The sequence below is a fragment of the Charadrius vociferus genome, unplaced genomic scaffold, assembly GCF_000708025.1.
Source record: "Charadrius vociferus isolate BGI_N301 unplaced genomic scaffold, ASM70802v2 scaffold436, whole genome shotgun sequence".
NCBI lineage: Eukaryota > Metazoa > Chordata > Aves > Charadriiformes > Charadriidae > Charadrius > Charadrius vociferus.
The window spans coordinates 222024-244150 of record NW_009649187.1 but is presented as its reverse complement, the minus strand read 5'-3'; the positions used below and the strand labels follow the sequence as shown (position 1 = coordinate 244150).

Sequence of the window (22127 nt, the reverse complement as noted above, 5' to 3'; positions counted from 1 at the left end):
CCCTAAGAAAATTTCATTTAAATCATTCTGAATTACTGTGGGTTTGTGAGGGCTTTTTTAAATTTAAAGTTCTTCTGAAACAGTGCAAGGTTTGGATATGTGTCATCAGCTGCAAAGAGCTAGCCTGCAAATGTCTGCCAGAGAATCCTTACACATACTTGTGTATGTTTCTTCCATCTTGCTGAGTTGGAAAATGGTTGTATCAGTGTCTGAGAACAGGCAACCTTCAGTGGAGTTCTCAGCCATCTTAGAGATGGAAAAGCTTCAGATGCTCAATGTCTTTAAAGATTTTATTAATGGAGTAAAGTACTATTCACTGTGAGTAATGGCAGCAGAATGTCTTTCTGATTTTATGTGCATTTAGGCAATCTGATTTGGTGCTTCACTTTGTTTTTCCAATGAATCCCACTAGGGATTTGTGTTGACATTTGTTCTTCAAAAGGTTTAAAGTAACTGCTAAGCTACCGATGAAGGATGCCACATAAAACTGGCTGAAAATATGCTCCAGAAAAACTCAGAATGCATTGAAAATGGAAAAAACAATGTACTCAGAAGTAAAATGTACAGTGAGGTAATTTTTTTTTTTAAATTGCACCATGCACAGCAGCTGCTCAGTATCCTTATGGGGCAAGAGAAACAAGTATCGGGATGTGCAAGATGTGTATTTTGTGTTTAAAACTGTCACATACACCAGTACCTACATCCTTGCTTTATATAACATTGCTTTAGTGGTAATGGAGAACAGGTAAAAGAGAAATGAGGAAAAAAATATTAATTGCGGCTAGACAATGGCAGTGATAGATCACAAAATCGATCACATCACAGAATCACAGAATGGTCAGGGTTGGAAGGGACCTCTGGAGATCACCTAGTCCAACCCCCCCGCCAGAGCAGGGTCGCCTACAGCAGGTTGCACAGGACAGCGTCCAGGCGGGTTTTGAATGTCTCCAGAGTGGGAGCCTCCACCACCTCTCTGGGCAGCCTGTTCCAGTGCTCCACTACCCTCAAAGTAAAGAAGTTCCTCCTCATGTTAAGGATCCCCCCTCAATCTTCTTTTCTCTAGGCTAAAGAGACCCAAGTCCCTCAGCCTTTCCTCATAAGAGAGATGTTCTAATCCCCTAATCATCTTTTTAGCTCTTTGCTGGACCCTCTCCAGCAGTTTCCTGTCCTTCTTGAACTTCCTCCTATGGAAAGTAAAGGTCTTTTGCCAGTCTGGAACTGAAATATCAAAATTTGCGCTTCGTTTTTTTTGTCTCTCTGGAATGTTGTTCTTGACTTTTATTTGGGAGGGAAGGACACTGAGAGGGAGAGGGAGAAAGCAAGATAATGGAAGTACCTTTTGCCTTTATGCCATGCTAAAGTCTTGATCCTTGGGGAAATGTCCAGTTGTTGTAGCAATGTAAGACCAGTCTGCTCTCACACTGTATCTTTTTGAGTAGCTGAAATCAGGGCGTTTACAATCAATTAAAGTACATGTGCTATACCAGCTACCCACTGGTCAGAGAATGACTTTGAACACTCTAACGCTTTATTATGCTAATTAATACACTGTTAATTACGAAAATATATCAGAGCCCCTCCCTACCTCTGCCTCTTTCTCCGCTATTAGAGGAGTTTCTAGCACCTTGCCAACTACTGGAATACTGATAATACCATTCAAACAAAACAAAAATATTAAATGGTCATTATAAGACATCTAAGTGCAACAGATGTTTTCCAAATTGATACTACAATTTCAAGTAATTATAAATTTTATTAATTTATACTAATTATAAATTTTATCATCATAGCCAGCAAACACAGTATTTGAATCTGGGAGGGAATCGTACCATGCTCCGATTCAGTCTCTGACGACATCTATTGTGGCTCCTCCTAGTCAGAGTTTCTGATGTGACAAACCCTTACCATTTGTCACAAGTCTCACAAATTTGAAGTCTTCGAGTCCAGATCCTGAATGTGTGTGATGGCTCCTAAATATGATTTTACCTTAAAGACCTGTGTGAAATTGACAGACAGAGCTTAAAGGCTCTAAAGAATTGCTGTAGGCATTCTCAGCCATCAAAGCGCCTTTCTGAGAAGTTGTAACTGATTTGAAGTGAAGCAGCATTAAATGAATAGTACAGCAGGCTTATTTGGGTGCAAAGTAGCACTGAGCTATGGGGGAGAAATGATGCTGTATGGTGGAGAACATGTTCTGCCATGCTGTTGATGCAGTAGTACTGCAGGTATTTTTCCCCTGGCTCTCCAGGTTTAGAGCACGACCACAGAAGTGATTTTGTGGGGAGACCTTAAGCTTGTAGGTGCAGAGATTGCTTTTGCACAGGGCAGTTGTCATAATAACTGGCTGGGCTGAAAGAGGAGAAGGAGTTGCTTTGTTTTCCAGTGAAGTTTAAGAGTTTTTGACATATATTTGTATATATTTAATACTTTGACTTTGGTTGGACTGCTGACATGCCTACAGGTTCAGTCTGTATATCAAAGTTTGAAAGACTGGGATGGTAGAAAAGCTTTCCTACATTCTGTCTTTCCTAACGAAGAAGTGCGAAAGACAGTCAGATAGGACCCCTACTAAATCTCAGAAATCCTGAAGATAAGCATAAGAAGTATTTGGTATTAGCTATCTGCTCTCAGACTTTTCAGAGCGGTGAGTGTTTTTTACTGCATTTGAACATATTACTTTGGCATTGGGAACAGATCTGGTAAGGGGCAAAAGGTCTGATTTCTACTTTTTCTACGATATCCAGCAAATAAACTGTCTTTTACTTATTCTGTGTTTTCAGACTGCTGTCTTTGAATCTCTGTTTTAGCCTGAGGAGCAGTGCCACAGAGCCATGAGTTTGGCACACTGGCCTATTTTCTGTGTTGTACTCATGTTTATTAGGCATTTTCAAACGAGACCTCAATTGCTTTCATTCCTGTGTCTCTGCAGCTGCCTGCTGGGTAGAATGTGCAGGTAACTTGATAATGGATAGCTGTTGAAGGCATTAATTGAGTTTTTATTCAAGAAGAGTATTATATATTAGTTTCTTTTCTAATATGTTTGCCTGTTCTGTATTACGGTGTTATATTTACTTTCTTTGTTAGCAACATTTGCTTACCAGTGTAAGACAGAGTGTTGCCTTTTTACTACTTTCTGTATTAATCAGTTTTAGGAATTGCTAGGCAGTTGCTTTCTGTGGTCTCTGACTTCAAACTCTGCATGTTTGTTTACTTTGAGCAAAGATAGACTATGAGGCTTTTTTTGTATGATTTTGGATTCTTTGATGCCCAAAATCTCTCCGCATACCTAAACTCAGTGTGGACTGGGTATGTTTCTTAGTCTTGCAAATCCTATTATTTCATCAAACACTCATATTCACTCAGGCCTTTCGTCTCTGATCCTTATCTTGATCCTGTCTCTTATCAGGGCCTATGCCAGTACCCAAAATTTCAAAATTAGATTTTCAATCTTAAATCAATTGTCTAGATGCCTTATATTTTCAGCTTCTTTATATCCCTTCATATCCTCTGTTTATAGTCACTCTTTTTTTAAAAAAAAACCCGCTTCTGAGCTGTTTTTTATTTTTCTCTTCAGTATTTTTCACAATCCTGAGTTAATTAAAAACTATGAAGAATATCAAATACTTGAGAAGTAGTTGTAGTCAGAAAAATAAATATGTCTTTTGGTTGCATGCAGTAATGAAGTATTACTTAAACTTTGTTCAGTCATCCTTCGCAAGGCCAGATCATTCCAACTCTGATGGGCCATTCAGCTGCTTTGTTTTATTGTGGATGAATTCTCAGCTCACTTTACACCTGTGCTTTTCAGTATATTCTGAGCCAAGAAGTTGACTCCTTCTCTTAGTGTCCGAATTTGACATTAGAAGGTCTCCAATCTGCTGATTGTTGGACAGCAGGACTTATTGCCAAGGGAAGGATCAGTTTATTTCATGCCTTGTATAATGGGAGTCTTCAGCAATTCTGCAGGACCCAATACAGCAATTCTTATCAGTCAGCATCATATAACTACTTCCCAGAGACTAATGTCAGAGCCTTGGAAAAGCTCTCTGAAAAGGTATTGTAAACAGAGGGTAAGATACTGAGCTTGGCTCAGCAGACTTGGCTGAAGTGCTTAACTGTGGGAGAGCATTCAAGGTGGAGACAAAGGAACCTCTTTGCCTGCAAGACTTCTGCTGTGTGGCTTCTCTCCGTGGCCAGCTCCTCACATGTCACTCCTTGCTGTCTTAGGGACCTCCCCATGCAGCCACCAATGTCTGATGAGCTCTGCCTGGAGCCCTCTCACCCTGCATTGGAGCAGTGCTGAAAACATAAGGTATAATATTGACAAGTTCTGCCCAGAAAAACTCTCCTGTGAGACAAAGTCTTCCCTTTTTGGAGGCCTCGAAGTTGTAATGCTTTAGAATCCCCACCAGTTAAGATTAGGCGGGGGTTATGCTTTTTGTTTTGTTTTTTTTTTAATGCCAGGAAGCTGTGCTCTTTACAAGAGAGCATAACAGGTTCTAGGGCCACCTGTTTGACATGGATGTTCTGTGGGAATTTTTTAAAACAGAGAGCTAACCTGTCCTTATCCCTGTCAAATGCCTTCGTTACTGTCTCTGACCCTCTGAGGAATCTTTTCCTTTGAAAGACAGGGGTCTCATAAATCCTACGCAGCAAATTCTAATTTTAATCTCTAAACATCAGTGAGTATTAAGGTGGTTTTTGTGACAATGAGTGTGGGCAAATGAATAATACTCAATTAATTATACCAGAGGTAGAGAGATTGAAGTAAGTTTTACCTTAGTAAGATCTGTAGAAATAAACACAAAAGCTAGTTATCAGCCACACATCATTACATCTTGCACCTTTATAATTATAGCTACTGCGTATTTGGCTGAAGAATTGTCATGGCATCTTTGTTACTTCAGTTTGTATTAGTCCTGATGCATAATTAATAATTAGAGGTGTAAGATTAATTCAACAAAACAATAATGTGATTCCATTTGAAATATGCCAATGTGATATGTAGAGTGATTAGGCACATAAAATTGGTCTTGTCATCTGTGTTAATCTGACCACTATCTATGCTTTACATCTTAATTGGAACAGAATTTTTCTTATGTCTATTTAGAGGTATGCTTAGAATGTACATGGCTTTGTGGACTAAACATATAAAGGGCCTTTTTGTAATTGTAATTCAGTAGCTTTTATGTGGATGGTTTGAGTATGATATTTTTCAAAGACGCCATAAAATACAACCGTGTAGGCTACAGCTGTAGAAGGTTTATTTAGTTCAGAAACACATTAGTGTATTTATACTGTATATATTACCATATATAAGGTGCTGCTATATATTTGCAATCATATTTTCAGGCAATTTTCTATCTTGAGTTATCAGAAAAGGACATTAGAAAATATAATGCTAGCCTTAGGGAAGCAAAGTTTTTTCAAAACTCCTATCTGCTAATATCACCTGCCAATGATTTAATGTGTTTATAGTTTATGCTAACCTTTCTTAGCTTTTCTTTTTATCCATTATAGTTGGTGTACCTGGCAGAAGGGAAGCCTGCGGCCAGGAGCATGCAGCTCCTGTCTTTACTCACCAAATAGCTATTTTCTTTTTTATTCCTCTTTTTTTTTTTAATTCCTGTTATGTAGTAATGGTTGGCTGTTATAAAACTGCAATCTCATTAGAAAAGGTTCATCCAAATAAATTCACTGCTGATATTAGGGCTTTAAAATGTTAATGTCTTTGTCTTTCTTTGCGATAACATATGTTTCATATTAACGCTTAAAGAGATGCCTTTCGACTCTTTCATTTCCAGAAGACAGCATTTTGGGACAGTCTGTGGGATCATTTTTTTAGGTAGTGCCTCATTTGAGAATTCTTAGTACATCTCCTTATTAAAAATATGTCCATAGTTTGAATAAAATTAAAGTGAACAAAATCCTTAAGTGCATACAAGAATGTTAGTGTTCTTTATCAGCAATATGAATTGCAGCAATGTTTTTTTGATTCTAGGATCTGTGGTCCTTTTTGTACTTCCTTAGTCCTCTACTCCTTGTATAACCAATCACCAGTGGAGCTCAACTTGAAGCTCTGTTTCAAAACTCCAGTGTCTTATTTTACTCACACTCAACCTTTCTTGCTCTCTCCAGTTTGCATCAGACATTTTCCACAGTTACAGGTGAGAAGTATTCTTCATGTCAAGTCTTTGTATATTCATGGAAACTGACTGACCTCTCCTAACAGATTTTGATAAAGCCCAGTAATGACATCATGGCAATATTATTTAGTTTTTACACTTAATCTGGCAACAGAGCATAGAGTAAATGTGTAGCAGAATAGTTTCGTGCCTTATCTGAAGATAGACGGTTATCATGTGCTGGGATAACTGTCCTTTCACACATACTCTTTAGTTTCACGGAATAGTTAATTTGGGATTCTTCTGAATCAGATCTCACTGAAACTTTTAGGACACAGCTCTAAACATATTCAATTGCACCTATTTCTAACTGATCTCATTCTAACATAAACCAAGAGTAATTGCTCTGCTTGTAATAAAATTAAGATCTGCTCACTTGTTTCAATGTAGGAAACCTTTTCAAAATTTTAAATATTTTTCACATTCACAAATATGTTCTCATTTTCTCCTGGACTCAGTCTAGACATATCTGACCTGTGTGGACAGAAGTAGCTGAATTGCTTCCTTTTACTTCATATTAAAGAGGATATATTTTTGTCAACCATTGGACATGTGCCAAGTATGTTTAAATGTACATTATTTCAAAAACAATTCTATAAACCAGAATTAAGGTATTATAAAGGGGACTTTTGATGGTTGGTTACTTCTAATATTTAATGCTTAGAATTAATGGAATTATTGGATTTAAATAAATTGATATTGGATATAAGCAGTGTCCCATATTGCATTGAATTATTCATTTGCCCGTTTTTCAAAAATATATAAGCCATACTGAGAGCAGATTTGCATTTATTATGCTATGTAACTAGCTCTACTTTTACCAAAGGGAAAAAAAATAGCCTAATTTTCAGATATTTGAAAACTTTTAGAATTGTGGTGGTGGTGTTATTTAGAATTATTTATTACATAAAGCTGGTCTGTGTATGGATACTTTACACTGGCATAACTCATGACTATGATTTCCTTTTAAAAAAATCCTGAAACATTTCACTTATGATCATTGGTTGTGAATACAGTTAGGCAGCTATAGCTTTTTTATATTGTCAAAATTAGAGATGCTCTTAATTATAGAGATAGAATTGAGCTGTTACAAATTTGTGTGCCAGTAAGCGTTAAAATCTTTGAATTGTACTCTTAGTGGATGCTCTCTGTGTTGGAATGAGTTGATAGGAATAGGAATAAACAGGAAAAGCAGTACACCTTTTTAATACAAATATTATTTTAAAAACCAAGGCAAAAATTGGTGCTTTGTTATACTTGTTCTGATCACCTCCCCTTGTTGTAATTGGCAGTAATGGACAAGAGTATTTCTGCATAAATGCCTTGAAACAACACAATTCTGAGTTTGTACTTTGTTTCAGTTTGGAGGAAGGCTTGGGGAGGGGGGAGGAAGGGAGCAAATGGGAAAAAAATGCCATATTCCACAAAATACTCAAATCTTATGCTGAAGCGCTGGGGAATCTGCTTTTCAGTTCAGTATGTAACCCAAGTATAAGTTACCATAGGCGATGTGAGTGGCTGCCATGAAATGGCACAAAGTTGGAATCGGAACAGGAATTGGAAGCCCTGGGGGTTTTATTCTTGGTTGGACTATAAACCTGTTGCGTGACCTTGAGCAGATCACATTAACCCTGACTTTCCAAAACATTTGCACTCCTGAACTGGGTCTATAGGTTGGTCAGCTGCAATTTTCCTGTAAGGTGAGAATGGTGCCTTAATAGGGTGCAGACAGTCCATTAACACAAAGTGCTGTGAAATTCTCCAATGAAAAGCATTACAGGCAGTGGAAGGTATTATTAGAAATTAAAAATATTATAAATTAGTAATAATAATATAGTTAGGTTTACCCTGTGATATTGTACTTTACCCTGAAGCAAGATAAATCATAAGCTGCTTAAAAGGTTTTTTTACAATAGAGTGCAGCAGTTAAGGGCCTTTAGAACATTTCTTCAATATTAAAATAATTTTTCAGCTAGTATATTAGCTTCTTCAGTCTCCTCTAAGGATTTAAAAAAGTAAACCAAACAAAAGTGCAAGGCATTATTTACTTAATTAGTCCTCTCTGCAGCATGAATTTCTTTCTGAACTTCATTTTTGCTTAATAAGTACCATATCTGTTGATGTTCCTTATGTTACTAAGCAACACCAACACTACCAAATAATAGGGAAAAAAATATGTAATAAGGCACTATAATTCTGATCGTGTATCGTGGGGTTAATTTCTTAGGAATACTCTGAGATTCAAAGAGTGCGCAGTGCAGTAATGTAAAATATATTGTGTTCATTATAAAAAGCAGCTCATATCTTCTGAAAATGTGCATTTAATTGCATAAAGGCAGAAAAGCAACACAAAAAATATTCAAATAACACTCCAATTATATTTGATAAATCATCTTTAAAACCTTTACGTTTATGTAGCAATTATAATGTAACCACAGGATCTAACATCTTAGAGCTTCATCAGTATCTTAGGCTGAAGCTGCAATGTTGTTCTGATGGAATTGCTCCCAAAGGCAATTTGATCTATTTAGGCACCAGTTTTACAGCACATTCTGAATTCAATTCTTTCTGGTAGTATTTCCTGGGTAAAGTTTTGTTCTAGCAATGACTCTAAGAAATTTCCACTGTATAAAACAACTAATTAATTGCAAACTAGTTAAACTAATATAATTGTTTTCAGAATTGCTACTAATACTTTGGTCCATAGAAAATGCAGAATCTCTTCTGTTACTTGCTCTCTAAGAGTGTTTTATAGAGAACTGCCGATTTCAGATGGTAAATTAAACAGACTCACTCACATCACATGTGAACCTGAGAATATTTTCTTTCTTCAGTTCTAAGTATGAATTTCTCATTCAGCTTCCAGGCTTCCTTGAATGATAATATTTGCACACGATTCTTAGGTGCATGAAACCAGATAACTATCAGTTCATTAGGGGATAAAACAATATTAAATGTGTTGGGTTTTTTTTACATAAAATAAATATGTGATTTTGGGCATTTTTTCACCTATCACCAGATCTAGGAATAACATACCTCTGTCTATACTACTGCAGACTCCCCAGTCTCAAATACCTTTCTATCTTTTTTTTTTTTTTTTATGCTGGTTTTAGTGTATTTCAGAGAAATTCATTCTTTCTTCCCTTCTGTTTTTTGCTTAAGCTATTGACTTAATTAGTCTCAAGAATACTTCTCAAAAAATCTAAAAATAATTTTCTTTCTGGTTAAATAAAGTTACCTAAAATATCCATCAAGAATCAGCTCATAAAACTGTTTCAAGATGGATAGTTCCGGAATTTTAAATTAGATAATGAACTATATGTCTCCACCTTGGTGTATCTGCAAGGCATTTCTGGCTTGGCAGACATTCAGGCTGGTCTTTCCTTACTTTTAAAGTGCTTGTAATCTAATGTATACAGGTGCATATGCGTTGTAATGTATAATGTGCTGTATCAGCACAAAAAGGTAAATCGAAAAAAAATTGTAAGGTGCTTACAAAAACAACTCCTCAATCTTCCTCAAAGAATTTTAATTAAGAATGAAGATGACTAGAATGTAAACTAACACTGGGGTTTCCGAACAGGTTAAAAGAAAGATTAACTGCTCCTTGCTTCCTTTCAGAGGGCCAAATCCCAGCCTACTGGCATCACAGCTGTACTGCTTCAGATGTTTCTACTTCAGAGAAGAGAGGCAGTGTTTTCAAAACCATCTGATGCGTAGTTCTATCCTTAGTCAGAATGGATCATCTAGGAACCTTGTAAATCACCAAAAGTTTGGCTTGAAATTATTAAAACAGTTATTGCCTACAAACATGCTTACCAATTGAAAGCCGTTTTTTCACGAGTCAGCTGGGGGGTGATGCCTCAAATTGCATGGTCAGTGTTGTGTCAGAGCTTTTCAAAACCAACATTAGCTGCCATTATAGCAGAATAGATTTTGATTCTTTAGCAGCACTAAATAACATGTTTACCATTTCCCAGACTTGCCATCCAAAAGAGCAGTCATTCTGAAAAACGTAACTACAGATGTGTTTGGTATAAACATATCTGTTCTTCCATCCTGTAATTGCCACAGAAATGCTTGCATTCCCTGCTTTTGAGAACTTTAAATAGAACTTCCATGTGAAGTTCTTAGGAAAAAACTGGTGACCTTTAAAATGAAACTTCCTTTCAGGTTTGTAAAGGAGAACAATATTTTCTCCAGTATCTGATTACAAAGCCAATCGGTACTTCAACTCTTCCAATATTAATAAGTGTATACTTACACACTTTACCTGGTCAAAGTTGTGGTTTTTTTGACGAAGCAGTTGCCCTTTAGGTCTTTCTTGGACATAACAGGGAGCGGTCTCCACATATTTACTCACTAAAGTTCATAGTTTATTTTTTAAATGGTAATTTTAGGGTTAATACTTGCTATCTATCTGAGTTTAGAGCTCATTCAGGCTAACAAGAGTCATACCCTAGATATCCAAGACTCTGGAGTAGGTTTTAATAAGATTTACAAAGTAGATTTAATGAGTCTTCTACATTGCCTAGACTGTTATTAGCAAAAATGTTCTTATGTTAAGTGTTTACATCTGTACAGTAAGCCTTAAAGTAAACAATTTTTAAATAGAAATACTGAGTGCTTCTCAGAGCCATGACAAATGAGAATTGGCTGTATTTTCTAAGGTCGTTTCTAAGAAGTGAAGTGCTGTGACCAATATATTCAGAAAAAGAAAGAGACTGACAGTGAAGAAAGAGCTAAAGTAGCAGTATTTCTAAGACTACTTTAAAATATGAGCCATAATTCAAATAGATTCCAAAAACAGTTGTTGTTTTTAAAATGACTGCTGCTTCAGTGTATGAAGTAGCTTGTTTCCACACTCTACATTGAAAACAAAACAAATTAAGGATATAGATGTATCCTACAAATCTTAAAACATTATAATTGTTCAGAAATGGGATGAAGTCCAAGAATCCTCTCAAGGAGGATTTGTCCTGTAAGGTTTTCAGATATAGAAACAGGCAATCCAAGCATAGTGGTTCCAGTGCAGGTGTTGGATTGATCTGAATTTTTTACCACTGCTATTGTAATGGCAGATCTGTTAGGGATCTGTTTCAAATAATATATACAAGAGTTACCCAAGAGATTTCAAGTGTTAGCAACACAGTTACAGTGACATTTTCTTTCACTTACATGTGCACATGCGAATACCTGCAAGCCTAAAGCTTTTTTCAAATTTTTTAAGCGATTTAACATTCATCACTTCCTTAAAATGAACACACGCTATGTGGATTAAGAAAAATAAGGTATCCAGCTCCAACCAGCCTTGCTTCCCTGCAAAAGAAAGCATCTAGGTATCTCTTATACACAGCTTCAGAGGAACTGCAGAATATTAACTGAAGATCTGGTTTTGCCAAGATTTTCCCAACGTTTAACATGACTACACTTCACAACACCTGGATAGTTGCAAAGAAACACCCCATCTCATTTATTTTTTCCACTCTGATCCAGCTCAAACATCTCACTCTTGCTTTGCCACACTGTTTTCTGCTCTAAAGGGCTCCGATTCCAAAATTTTGCCTCTATCTGTGCTTTGTTTTCTGTGTCTAAGTAAAAGAACTTTTTTGGTATGATCCATAGGTCACTGGAAACCAAATGTATGCACCACTATCCAGTACTATTATTTAGATTAGGATATACTATTCTAGCAGGGAATTTGGGGAAAGGCATTGACATTCAAAAGTGCTTTGGAATTATTATTAATATCATATTGGGTATGGTATATATGGAAGAGAACTAGGGAAATCAGAGCAAGCAAATAACGGTCAGGAATTTAAAATCAGGTAAACAATCCTAATGTTCTGCTTAAAAGAGATAAAAACTGTTGAAGGTTTAGAAACGACCATTGGTCATCTATGGTTAAGGAAAAAAAACACATTGGGGTTTTTTTGTTCTTCTGAAATAAAGTCAGGGAAAACAAATAACTTTGGCATACATTTTCTGTTGTGATCACAGATTAGATTTGTGAGTTGAATTTCCAACTGGTGATGAGTTTAGAAATACTGACTTGTCTTATTTTATTTTGTAGATGCGTCAGAAACTTGCTGTGTGTTTACCACGGGTTCTGCCAACCAACTCGAGAGGGAACTTACCTAGTCTTTCATTAGTTGAGCATAACATTATCTTGAACTAATTATTTCTCTCCACATGGCCTTCCTACTAGTGTCGTCTTATCTTCTGCTGACTCATGCTCAGGGTGCTCCTGTTGAGAATGGGGCACTGTTAGAAACACTGAAGTCACAAGTAGGATTATTCAGCAATAAAAGTGAACACTATTCAGCACAGGTGAGACCTCCTGGCACAAGTCGACAAATACCTCAGACAATCATCATAGGAGTTCGTAAAGGAGGGACAAGGGCTTTGCTGGAAATGTTGGATATTCATCCTAATATTGTGGTAGCAGCTACAGAAGTCCACTTCTTTGACTGGGATGAAAATTATGTGAAAGGAATAGACTGGTATAGAAGTCTGATGCCATTTTCTTATGGAAATCAAATTACAATTGAGAAAACACCAGGCTATTTTACATCACCACAGGCTCCAGAAAGAATTCATGACATGAATAGCTCCATTAAACTGCTGCTCATTCTAAGAGATCCCACTGAGAGAGTTATATCTGACTATACCCAAGTATATTACAACAGAGTAGAAAGCCACAAGCCTGTTCAGCTTTTTGAAGATATTGTGATTAAGAACGGAGCACTTAATACCAAATACAAAGCTATTCAGAGAAGTCTATATGATGTTCATATGGAAAAGTGGCTTAAGCATTTCAGTTTGGATCAGATTCACATAGTGGATGGCAATACTTTAATCAAGGATCCTCTTCCTGAATTACAAAAGGTTGAAAGATTTCTAAATCTTCCTTCCCGAATTATGTCTTCTAATTTTTATTTTAACCAAACCAAGGGATTCTACTGCATTAGAAGTGATGGAAGGGAGAGATGTTTACATGAATCCAAAGGCCGCCCTCATCCTCTTGTTAACAACACTGTTTTAGAGCAACTGTATTCTTACTTCAGAGAGCACAATGCAAAATTTTACAGAATGGTTAATCATTCCTTTGACTGGCATTAATGCCTTTGGAATCAATGTTTCTTAAAAAGGGCCTGAAACAAACTCTTTCAACTGTATCTTTCTAAAATGTAGAGATTTGTATTATGAGAACTTAACATACTGGTTATGTGCTTCATTGGAATAACATATCTGTTAACTCATTGAAACGGTACCTTTGTGTTGGGAAAAATAAGCTTCACAAACTTGTATGATTAGTGTGAGTTGTATTCTGATCTTCTTTCTCCCATCATGCAAATACATTAACTTCCGCAGACTGACTTCAGATATGTCTCTGTTACAAGATTCGTGCTGTTTTGGAAAAATGAATGCTTCTAACAGTGTAAACATGTAAATATTTGAAATGGTATTATTCTAACTGTTCTGGGTTTTTTTGTTGGTAGTATTTTTTATATCACGCACAATGACAGTGGCGTTGATTTCTAGATTTTTTCATACAATAACCTAAATTGTATGTTAAAACAGGGGCATACATAGTGGCTTCAATAAATAATTCATCCTCTGTTAATATACTGAAGTTCTTAATTAATAATAAAATGAATCTATTTCACCTATGATTTTGAGTAGGTGAACTAGAAGCTCTCTGTGTGTATATTGTTAGTATTAAACCACACTCTTACTATCTTGGGTTTGGGGGAAAAAAATCTCCAAACAAAGAATATGAACTGTTCGAAGAAGCTTTAAATGAGAGTTCTGAATGTAAAGAAATTAAATGATCCCAGGTAACCTCAATTTACACTGTTATTCTACACACTAAAACAAAAAAAAATCATGCAAAAAAATTACTAATATCAGCAACTGTACAAATATATGATTATATAAATTATGTCACTTTGCTCTTGAATGGAAAAGCTGTTCATTAGTGCTACCATATTACTCATGTTTGTATTCTGTGACTAGTTACTCTGTTGCTCTCCTGGCTTTAGTTTACATCTCTCCCTTAGCACTCCGATTCTTGTTAAAAAAATTTTACTTGCTTGCCCTCCAAAGCATGGAGTATTCTTATTTTGTCATTTCCAATGCAAATCATGGGATGTACTCAAAGTTAAAATAACATCTTGTTATACTGTATATCTCAGACACAGTGTTCAATATGCTAAGCATGACATACTCAGATTATATGTAAAAACCACACCCCTGCAATAGGGGTTTTTTTATTTTTAATTTTTTTTTTGTTTGACAGTATTGTGCTGGCCTGTTCTTTTTCATGTAAACATTTTATTATATATCAATACCAAAGAAGAAAATCAACTTGAAATGTTAAAGATGGTGCCAGACAGAACGACAGATGCAGATGTTGTTTGACCTGGTACCTTGCAATCCAGAACTTCTGGTGCACCCCATAGTAGAAGCACTCATTAGGTGCAGTCCTCTTTAAGCTTCTCAGGACACTGGTGAGCTGTAGTTGTGTGGGCCCACTCTGAGCATCGCAGCATCAAACTCCACCAAAACCCTGTTGAGAATCCTGAATCTGTGTCCTTCTGTCTAAGCCACTGTGCAGCCTACAGGAGTATATGTTCCTAATGTGGGATTCAGTCTTCCACTTCAGAGGCTAAAAGGTATGTATTACAGCACTAATACTTTATGAGGGGGCTACTCAGATATTAGGCACGTAGCAATATTCCAATGAAGCCGGACAGAGTCAGACCCAGCCAGATTGTGTGGAAATAGTCTTCATCAAATATTCCCTCAAAACCACAAAATCTTAAAAATAATATATTAAGTCTTACTCTTTACCTTTTCTGCTTTTTGTATGTGCATATATGAGAGAAAACTATGTTTATTTTTCATTAGCATATAATTCACTTCTGAAATTATCTTTCTGAAGTATAATTATTTACTACAACTCTGATTTCTACAGATGGCCAAAATTGTTATTTACTCCTTCCACCTTTTTAGATATTGTGGCTTCTTATCATTAATATTGATCAGATCTGGGTACTACTCAGAAGTACAAAGTTGAGCTGAACCAAGTGGGGGAAGAACAGGATATTTATGCTGGCCCTATACCATCTCTACAAGGACATTGAATAGCTAAACTGTAATAATTGCAGTTGTGTAGTCTAACAATACCTTCTTGTGTTAACCCAGAAAATTCTGAACTCTGAATCAGCAGGGTGATTTTATATTGGACCAACACTTTGTATTTTGTGGCCACAATATTTTTATCTGATCACAGAAGCCCCAAATCCAGATTCCCTGTACTGTTTAACACAACCTGTTCTTTCTGACCAATGCAATCTCAGTGATGAATGAAACTCATTCCAGTCCACTAATTTCAGAAATACAGTCTTGAAGGTAGCAGCATACCAGCAGTTTATATCATAGATTGTAGTTTTTCTTTCAGCATTGCTTTCTGTTTCTTACACATTCCAAAACTTCCCATATTCTTCTGGTTTTCCTTCTTTTCAATGATGATTCCATTTAATAGTATTGAATATGAATAAGGTCATTTTCTCTTTTTTTTTTTTTCAAGAATCTAATTTGAAAAGAATGTATACTTTAACAAAGGTTTCATGTAGTTGCCAGTAACTGAAGAGTTTAGATGGCTATATGTCGCATTCAATTTCATAGGCTTGCAAAAAAAAAAAAAATTAAAAAATTCTAATGTCTTTCTATATTTATGCTTGCAGGCATCAAATCTTTCTCTTTCTTCTCTGAAGTTTACAGCTAATCTTTAAATCAGTTGAATGCAGGAACACCAGTTGGCAGAAGCTGTATGCATCTTTGAAAATGCAGGTCTCTTTCTGGAATTTACATTTCAAGGAGAGCTGATCTGTATGGATTAGTGATGTATATATCTACTTCATTTGTTAGCACTCTTCATTCCCGCTCAACATTTTTGGGAAGGACAGAGTTGATGGAATGACTTCAATGATCACTTTAGAATTTACTAGTATCAGAATAAATATATTATGCATATTATAATTTGGGAGAGAGGTTGGTTGTTTTGGTTTGGCTTTACATAAATTAAGATTCTCATCTGAAGTTTTGTTTTGGTAAATGTTCTGCAAAGATGCAGCTTAACCTCAGCATAACAGAATTCAATAAATACATTAGGCATAATTTAACGTTACAAATGGTTTCAATCAGTTTTTCATTTTATGGTCTGAAAAATATTATCTCATGAAGTCCTGACCTTCTCCATTGTTACTGTCTTCAAAAGATAACACTCCTTCCCTCATCCTCAGGAGAGGGATCAGGTCAACTTAATAGAAGGTCCACTGAGCCATTCTTTAGTAATACTGAAATAAAAAGTACTCAATTTTTGGCACTCGCAATTCAAAACTAGTCTAATTTTGGAAGGAACTGGAGGCTCGCCATCAGTTTAAAGTTGCTATTAACAATTTAAGAAATTACAAGTATCTTGTGTGAATTTCCACAATTGGTAGCAAACCATAAATTATTCTTCTCTAAATTGGTCATCAAAGGACTTTCATCTCCTTATCTGATACTCAAGAGCTGTTTGCAGAAATAAATTTCATGTGGGAAGGTTACATAAAGAGATCATGCAATTGTTTTAAAGGTTGTTGGGAGCATCTGAAACAGACAATACAGTCTAATGTATCAGACTACTGCAGAATTTATGATGATTTGAGCAGCTCTTTGATGTTGTTTTACATTCTACAAATATTAAGCCTTCATTTTAAATACTGTTCCTTTCCTTCTTTTTTTAGCTAAAATGCCATAGTTGTAGTTGCTTTGGTATAATAGCACTGAGAATTACTAATATCAAGCAACTGCAGCTGTTAACTGGATCAGTTTAGCTTTTGCCACAATAAGCAGCACACTCACACATAATACCTAGATGAGTCTAATATTAGTATTTTTTAGTATGGGCTATATGTATTACCTATAGTACATAAAGAAAAAAACAGTGGGAAACTTAAGAGCTAGGGTTTTGCCCCAAAAAGCTCCCAGTACTTAACTAATGGGAAGAAAACAAAGTAGTTCCTCTACTGCACTCACCCCATTATTTTACCAGGAAGAGGGCTGGATTTTTTCACTGTGTCCTCTGTATCTAGCTGCTCAAAGGCCTTGGGCTGACTTCTGGTCTTTTCTTTCACAGCTTCTACAGTTCCTCTTAAAGAATACCTGTTAAAGTAGACATATTTTTGGAATATCCATAAGCAATACTGTGAAGAACTTTACAGATGGCATACACTTAGTGCATGTCATTGTATGCTGCTACACAACATCAACTCCTTCAGTATCCTTTTGATACAAAGCCAATAGATAATCCTATAAAATGCATCAAAGAAAGATTAGATTGACTACTGTAGGGAAGCGCATCTGCATACAGAGTTTTCAGTCTTCATGCACATTTCAAGAGCACATCAAAAAGAAATTTAAAAATTGGGTTGCTCCCAGCCAGTATGACTGCTTATTGCCTTTGTCAATTCAGCTGCCTTCATGACTTGGACAAAAATCTTAATGTTGTCATAATCCCTATAATTTGTTTAATCTATGTGGTCAAAAACAAAAATATGGGTTATTACTTTGCTTTATAGAAGCACAGTTTAAAAAAAAAAAAAAAAAGAAAAGTGAGAGCAATATGTCCAATACCTTGATGCATGGTAAGAGTTGCACAATAATAATATGCACAATAACATTTCCTTGAAGAGAAAGGAACATTTAAATTATTTAAGTAAAGTTTATAGTCCCGTAGATTATTATTTTACATACTTCTGGATTTGATCCTTCATTTCCTTCAAAAGCTTGAATTTTATAGTAGAAATGAACAGACACATTGGAATTACAATCAGTAATAATTTGCCTAGCACATTAATCATTACCAGCAGTTAATGGCCAATATTTAGTTACTGGTCAAATAATTTCCACTTTGATTATTCAAGTTTCCATGTGACTTACTAAATTATTTTGCTATTTTATAAAACAAATTTAGAAGTTAGAACCAACAGTGGATAAAAAGACTGTAGTATCATTCTCTGATTATAGAGGAATTGTCATGTTTTTAAGGTTAATTAACAGTGACATGGACTGAAAAATTTTTGGAAGCCAAGATACTAACGGAACTGCAAAGTTTAAATTAGCACTTGAAGTTGAATCTGCTACTTAGGGAAAATACAACAGATTAAAACACACTGACACAAACCATACTTTCCTGGTAAAATAGATGTGATGTAAAATGTACAGTATCTCATGTATTAGCCCATGTAACAAGTACTACAAAGTCTATTTTCTGATGCAAAATGGTCTTACACTTTTATGTTGTGTGTTCTTTTAGTTCCATTACACAAACCTCTCAGTAAGTGTTTAAAGAAAAACATCTTAATGTAAACTCTTTACAGGTTTTCTCTCAAAGGACATTTCTCTGGTTTTGTATTGTTTCCTCTGAGACAAAAAGGTGATTTGAGTCACACTGCAATAAAAGTAGAGAGTTACTGTACCAGAATTAAGAATATTACGTCTGTTTATTACAGGTCTCAGTGAAGAACATTTTTATGTAGGGACTGATAATAGTTTAATGATCTCTTTGTATTTTGTCTCTCTTCATTAGATAATACAACTATGTTGTAGTTTTTCTTATTCTGAAGAGTGTTACTCTAAGCTCTTATTTGTTACTCTAAAGCACTGACTTACAGATCTAAATCAGGTAGCAGTAGTAAAAGGGAAGCACAGCTAATTAAGAATCTATTCTTCTCTTTGTCACTCAGACTGGCTAAGATTTTCTTATTTTTTAACTCTTTTGCTTTTGATGTGAACATTTTGATCCATCATAAACTTTCCATTAGGAATGTTTCAGTTAAACTTGCAACAGGAAAAAATAAGGCAAGAGCAACTAGAATGCTATAAAACCTGAGCTGAAGGCCCTCTTCTGCTAAGAAGACAATGCACAGGACTAAATAACGTGCTACTCCAGGGATTTATCAATGTATTGTACATACCTGAATTAGTTTTACAGTGATTAGGCTATTAGGGACATACATGAATTTACATTTTGAAAACACTGTATTTCAACTTGTTAGAGAATACTACAATACTGTAGGACAGGTCTATCCTTGGGTGAAACGCTGCAGTGCTACTAAGGCAAATTGGATGGGAAGGAACAATTCTCTCCACTAAGTCTTGGGCATTTTTAAATTCCTTATGGAGAATTAGCAGGACTAGATAGAGCGGTTTTGTTGATGATTTGACAAGGACTGTCAGCCTAGAAAAATGCTGTGCAACTGTCATGAGAAGATTGAAGATATACTCTAACTCTGCCAAGATACAAATCTACAAGTCAAGACAAGTGACACAGATGGAACACTGCAAACTGCAGGAGGTGCATTGCTGCCTTGAGTGAAGAAAGATTAAAGGCTCATAAACAACATATGCTATAGCTACACACACACACTCCCTCATCACACACAGCTTGCAAAATATACTCAGTCTAAAATAAAAACAAGCAGGATCTACAGCTGCGCACTAAAGTGATGCTGTTGAAGTCATACCGAACCAGGGGCAACAGTTCCAGTATGAGCTATCTGTAATTTATTATTTACTATATTAATACACTGAAGTCTGTTTAGGCCGTGCTCTAGGCATCTTCTGTGAGCTAGCATCATATACTGCTCTTAATATTTTCACCTTGCAGACAACGGATATTGTAGTCTTAGATTCAAAGTAAGCTTCATCCATTATGTGTTTGCCAGACAACCCATGTTTATGTGATTGAAGTTTTTTGTCAAGTGCACATATGACAAAATGAATAAAACAGATGAACAGATTCTCTGGGAAAAAATGGTTAATAGAACATGTACTTAGGGCCTGTTTATGTACAGTAAGCATAGTAGAACAGGGTTCAAGTAAACTGCCTTTCATACTTTTCAAAAATAAACTTTTTGTGTGCTTTCATTTCCTTTCGGGGGGGGAAGTCTCTACTTTGTTTAATAACAAACTTGGAATTTTAAAATTCAAGTTCATCTGAGAAGTTAAAATATTTTGGTTACAGTGTCTCAAATAAGAAATTACCATTCAAAAGTTACTACCTTTTTAGTAGCGTTAGAAAACTGTTCACTTCCTTTTTAGTTCTTTTATGCCTTGTGTTGCACCCTCCTGCCTCTCCCTTGAAAAAATATTTTCATAGCTTTTTTCATACCTTTTTTGCCATCTGATTTCAAAGTTGTATGTGTAGAGTTCACAATATTAATCATTTGCATTAAAAATTCAAAGATTAGGTAGGGTGATAGCTAAGTTTTACAGTTCCACGAGTGGAAAAAATGGCATATGAAATAAAACTACAGTTACTTAAAATGGGTACCTGCTGAATCATACAGAGTATTGTGTGGTCCAAATTATACATAGAGAGATCAGGGCTGGTTCAGCCATCCAAATGACTGCTTGCACCATCCAAATGACTGCTTGCAACATCTTTTGTGCGTTTGGGAAGAGTGGTTTCCCCCTTCCATCAAACAGGCACTGAGGCTTCAATCTCTTTTTTCCGGTTCTTAGGGTGCTTGTGGGGAAATGAGTGGTTAGGTGCCTTTTGCCCCCTTATATTACCTGCAGGACACATTTTTGCTAAATTGCAGTATGTATTCCATCGGTAACAGCAAACTAACTTTGGAAACCCCATTTAATTTCTTTTACTAAGTGCTGTGTCTTCCATTATTTTTGCCCCAAAATGCTGTTGCCACAGATGGTAATTATTGTAGACAAATACAGCCACCCAGAAAAGTATAAACAAAATACACTAATCCATCTTTCTGTAGCTACTAGGTACAATGAGGCAGAAAATACAGAAGCTTGTTATCTTATTAGGGTCTTTTGTCCATGACTCCTTTTTATCAAATAAGTATTGGGTATGGCTATATATGCCTGTATGACTTCCTATCCTGATCATCTGGATATGATCAAAGGGAACAGGATTACATTTCCTCACTGTAATACTAAAGCCCAGGACGTTTATTTCACTGCCAGTCACCCACTATCTTTGATTTTCTTCTCTATCTATAAATTCTTCTCTGTGTTGTTTTTAATTTATTAATAAATTCTGGCTTTTCTCTTTCATGGAATAAATAGTTTTGATCTTAAATTTACTTTTCCCGATCTGAGAAAAGTAAAAGCTGAACATACTATGGCTTTAAAAAATAAATAAATTCTGTCTCTGTGCTGTGTTAGTATGTCAGGGAATCAGATTACAAACTTGCAAGCAATTAAGACAAAATATCTAAGCCTAATACACATAGCAAGCATAGTAATTGAGGATATTTTTGGAGGATAGGAAAAAACTTCACCTTCCATTTAAAAAAGGAAGTGTTTATTTGATATTTAAGAGAAGCATTTGTATTCATGTGCTGCACTAATGTAAAGTGGCACTGACTTCAATCATCTACAGTGACTTCAGTAAAACTACTCTAATTTCTAACTAAGGATCTGGCCCAAAATGTATATATGCAGAGAATGCTACTTCAGTGTTAGGTGGCTGATAAGCCAAATGAAATAACTGTACTTTATGAAGCATAAATACTCCTACCACTTAATGCACAAATTAAACATTTGATAGTAATGCTAATATAGAAGCTATTTCTCTCTTAATTTGATTTTTCTGTCAAAATTCTAGTCAGTAACAAGCAATAAACTACATTCTCTAACTTGATATATAAATGAGTGTATTTTCTGCGGGCGGGGGGGAATTCCTTTATTTGCATCGCTGGCCTCATTCTGTCAACATATCACCCAGATTGCTGGATACACACAGAGATGCATTCTGGCAATGCTAGGAAGGGACCTGCATTTCCTACTGTCTATTTCAAGTTATTAGTAATAGGATGATGCTTCTGGCACATCTAAAATAATTTAATATTGGATTAATTC

The 22127-nt window shown here is 35.7% G+C and overlaps 1 protein-coding gene across 1 annotated transcript in view; it reads left to right on the top strand.

The window, feature by feature from the left end:
- Window positions 1-13307, top strand: part of LOC104289695 (heparan sulfate glucosamine 3-O-sulfotransferase 1-like) — a 57310-nt gene extending 44003 nt beyond the window's left edge. Inside the window, exon 2 of the mRNA XM_009888681.1 lies at window positions 12259-13307. Coding sequence (XP_009886983.1) covers window positions 12378-13307 — 930 coding nt within the window. The 5' untranslated portion in view covers window positions 12259-12377. The remainder of the gene's footprint in view (window positions 1-12258) is intronic.
- Window positions 13308-22127: the final 8820 nt, after the last annotated feature.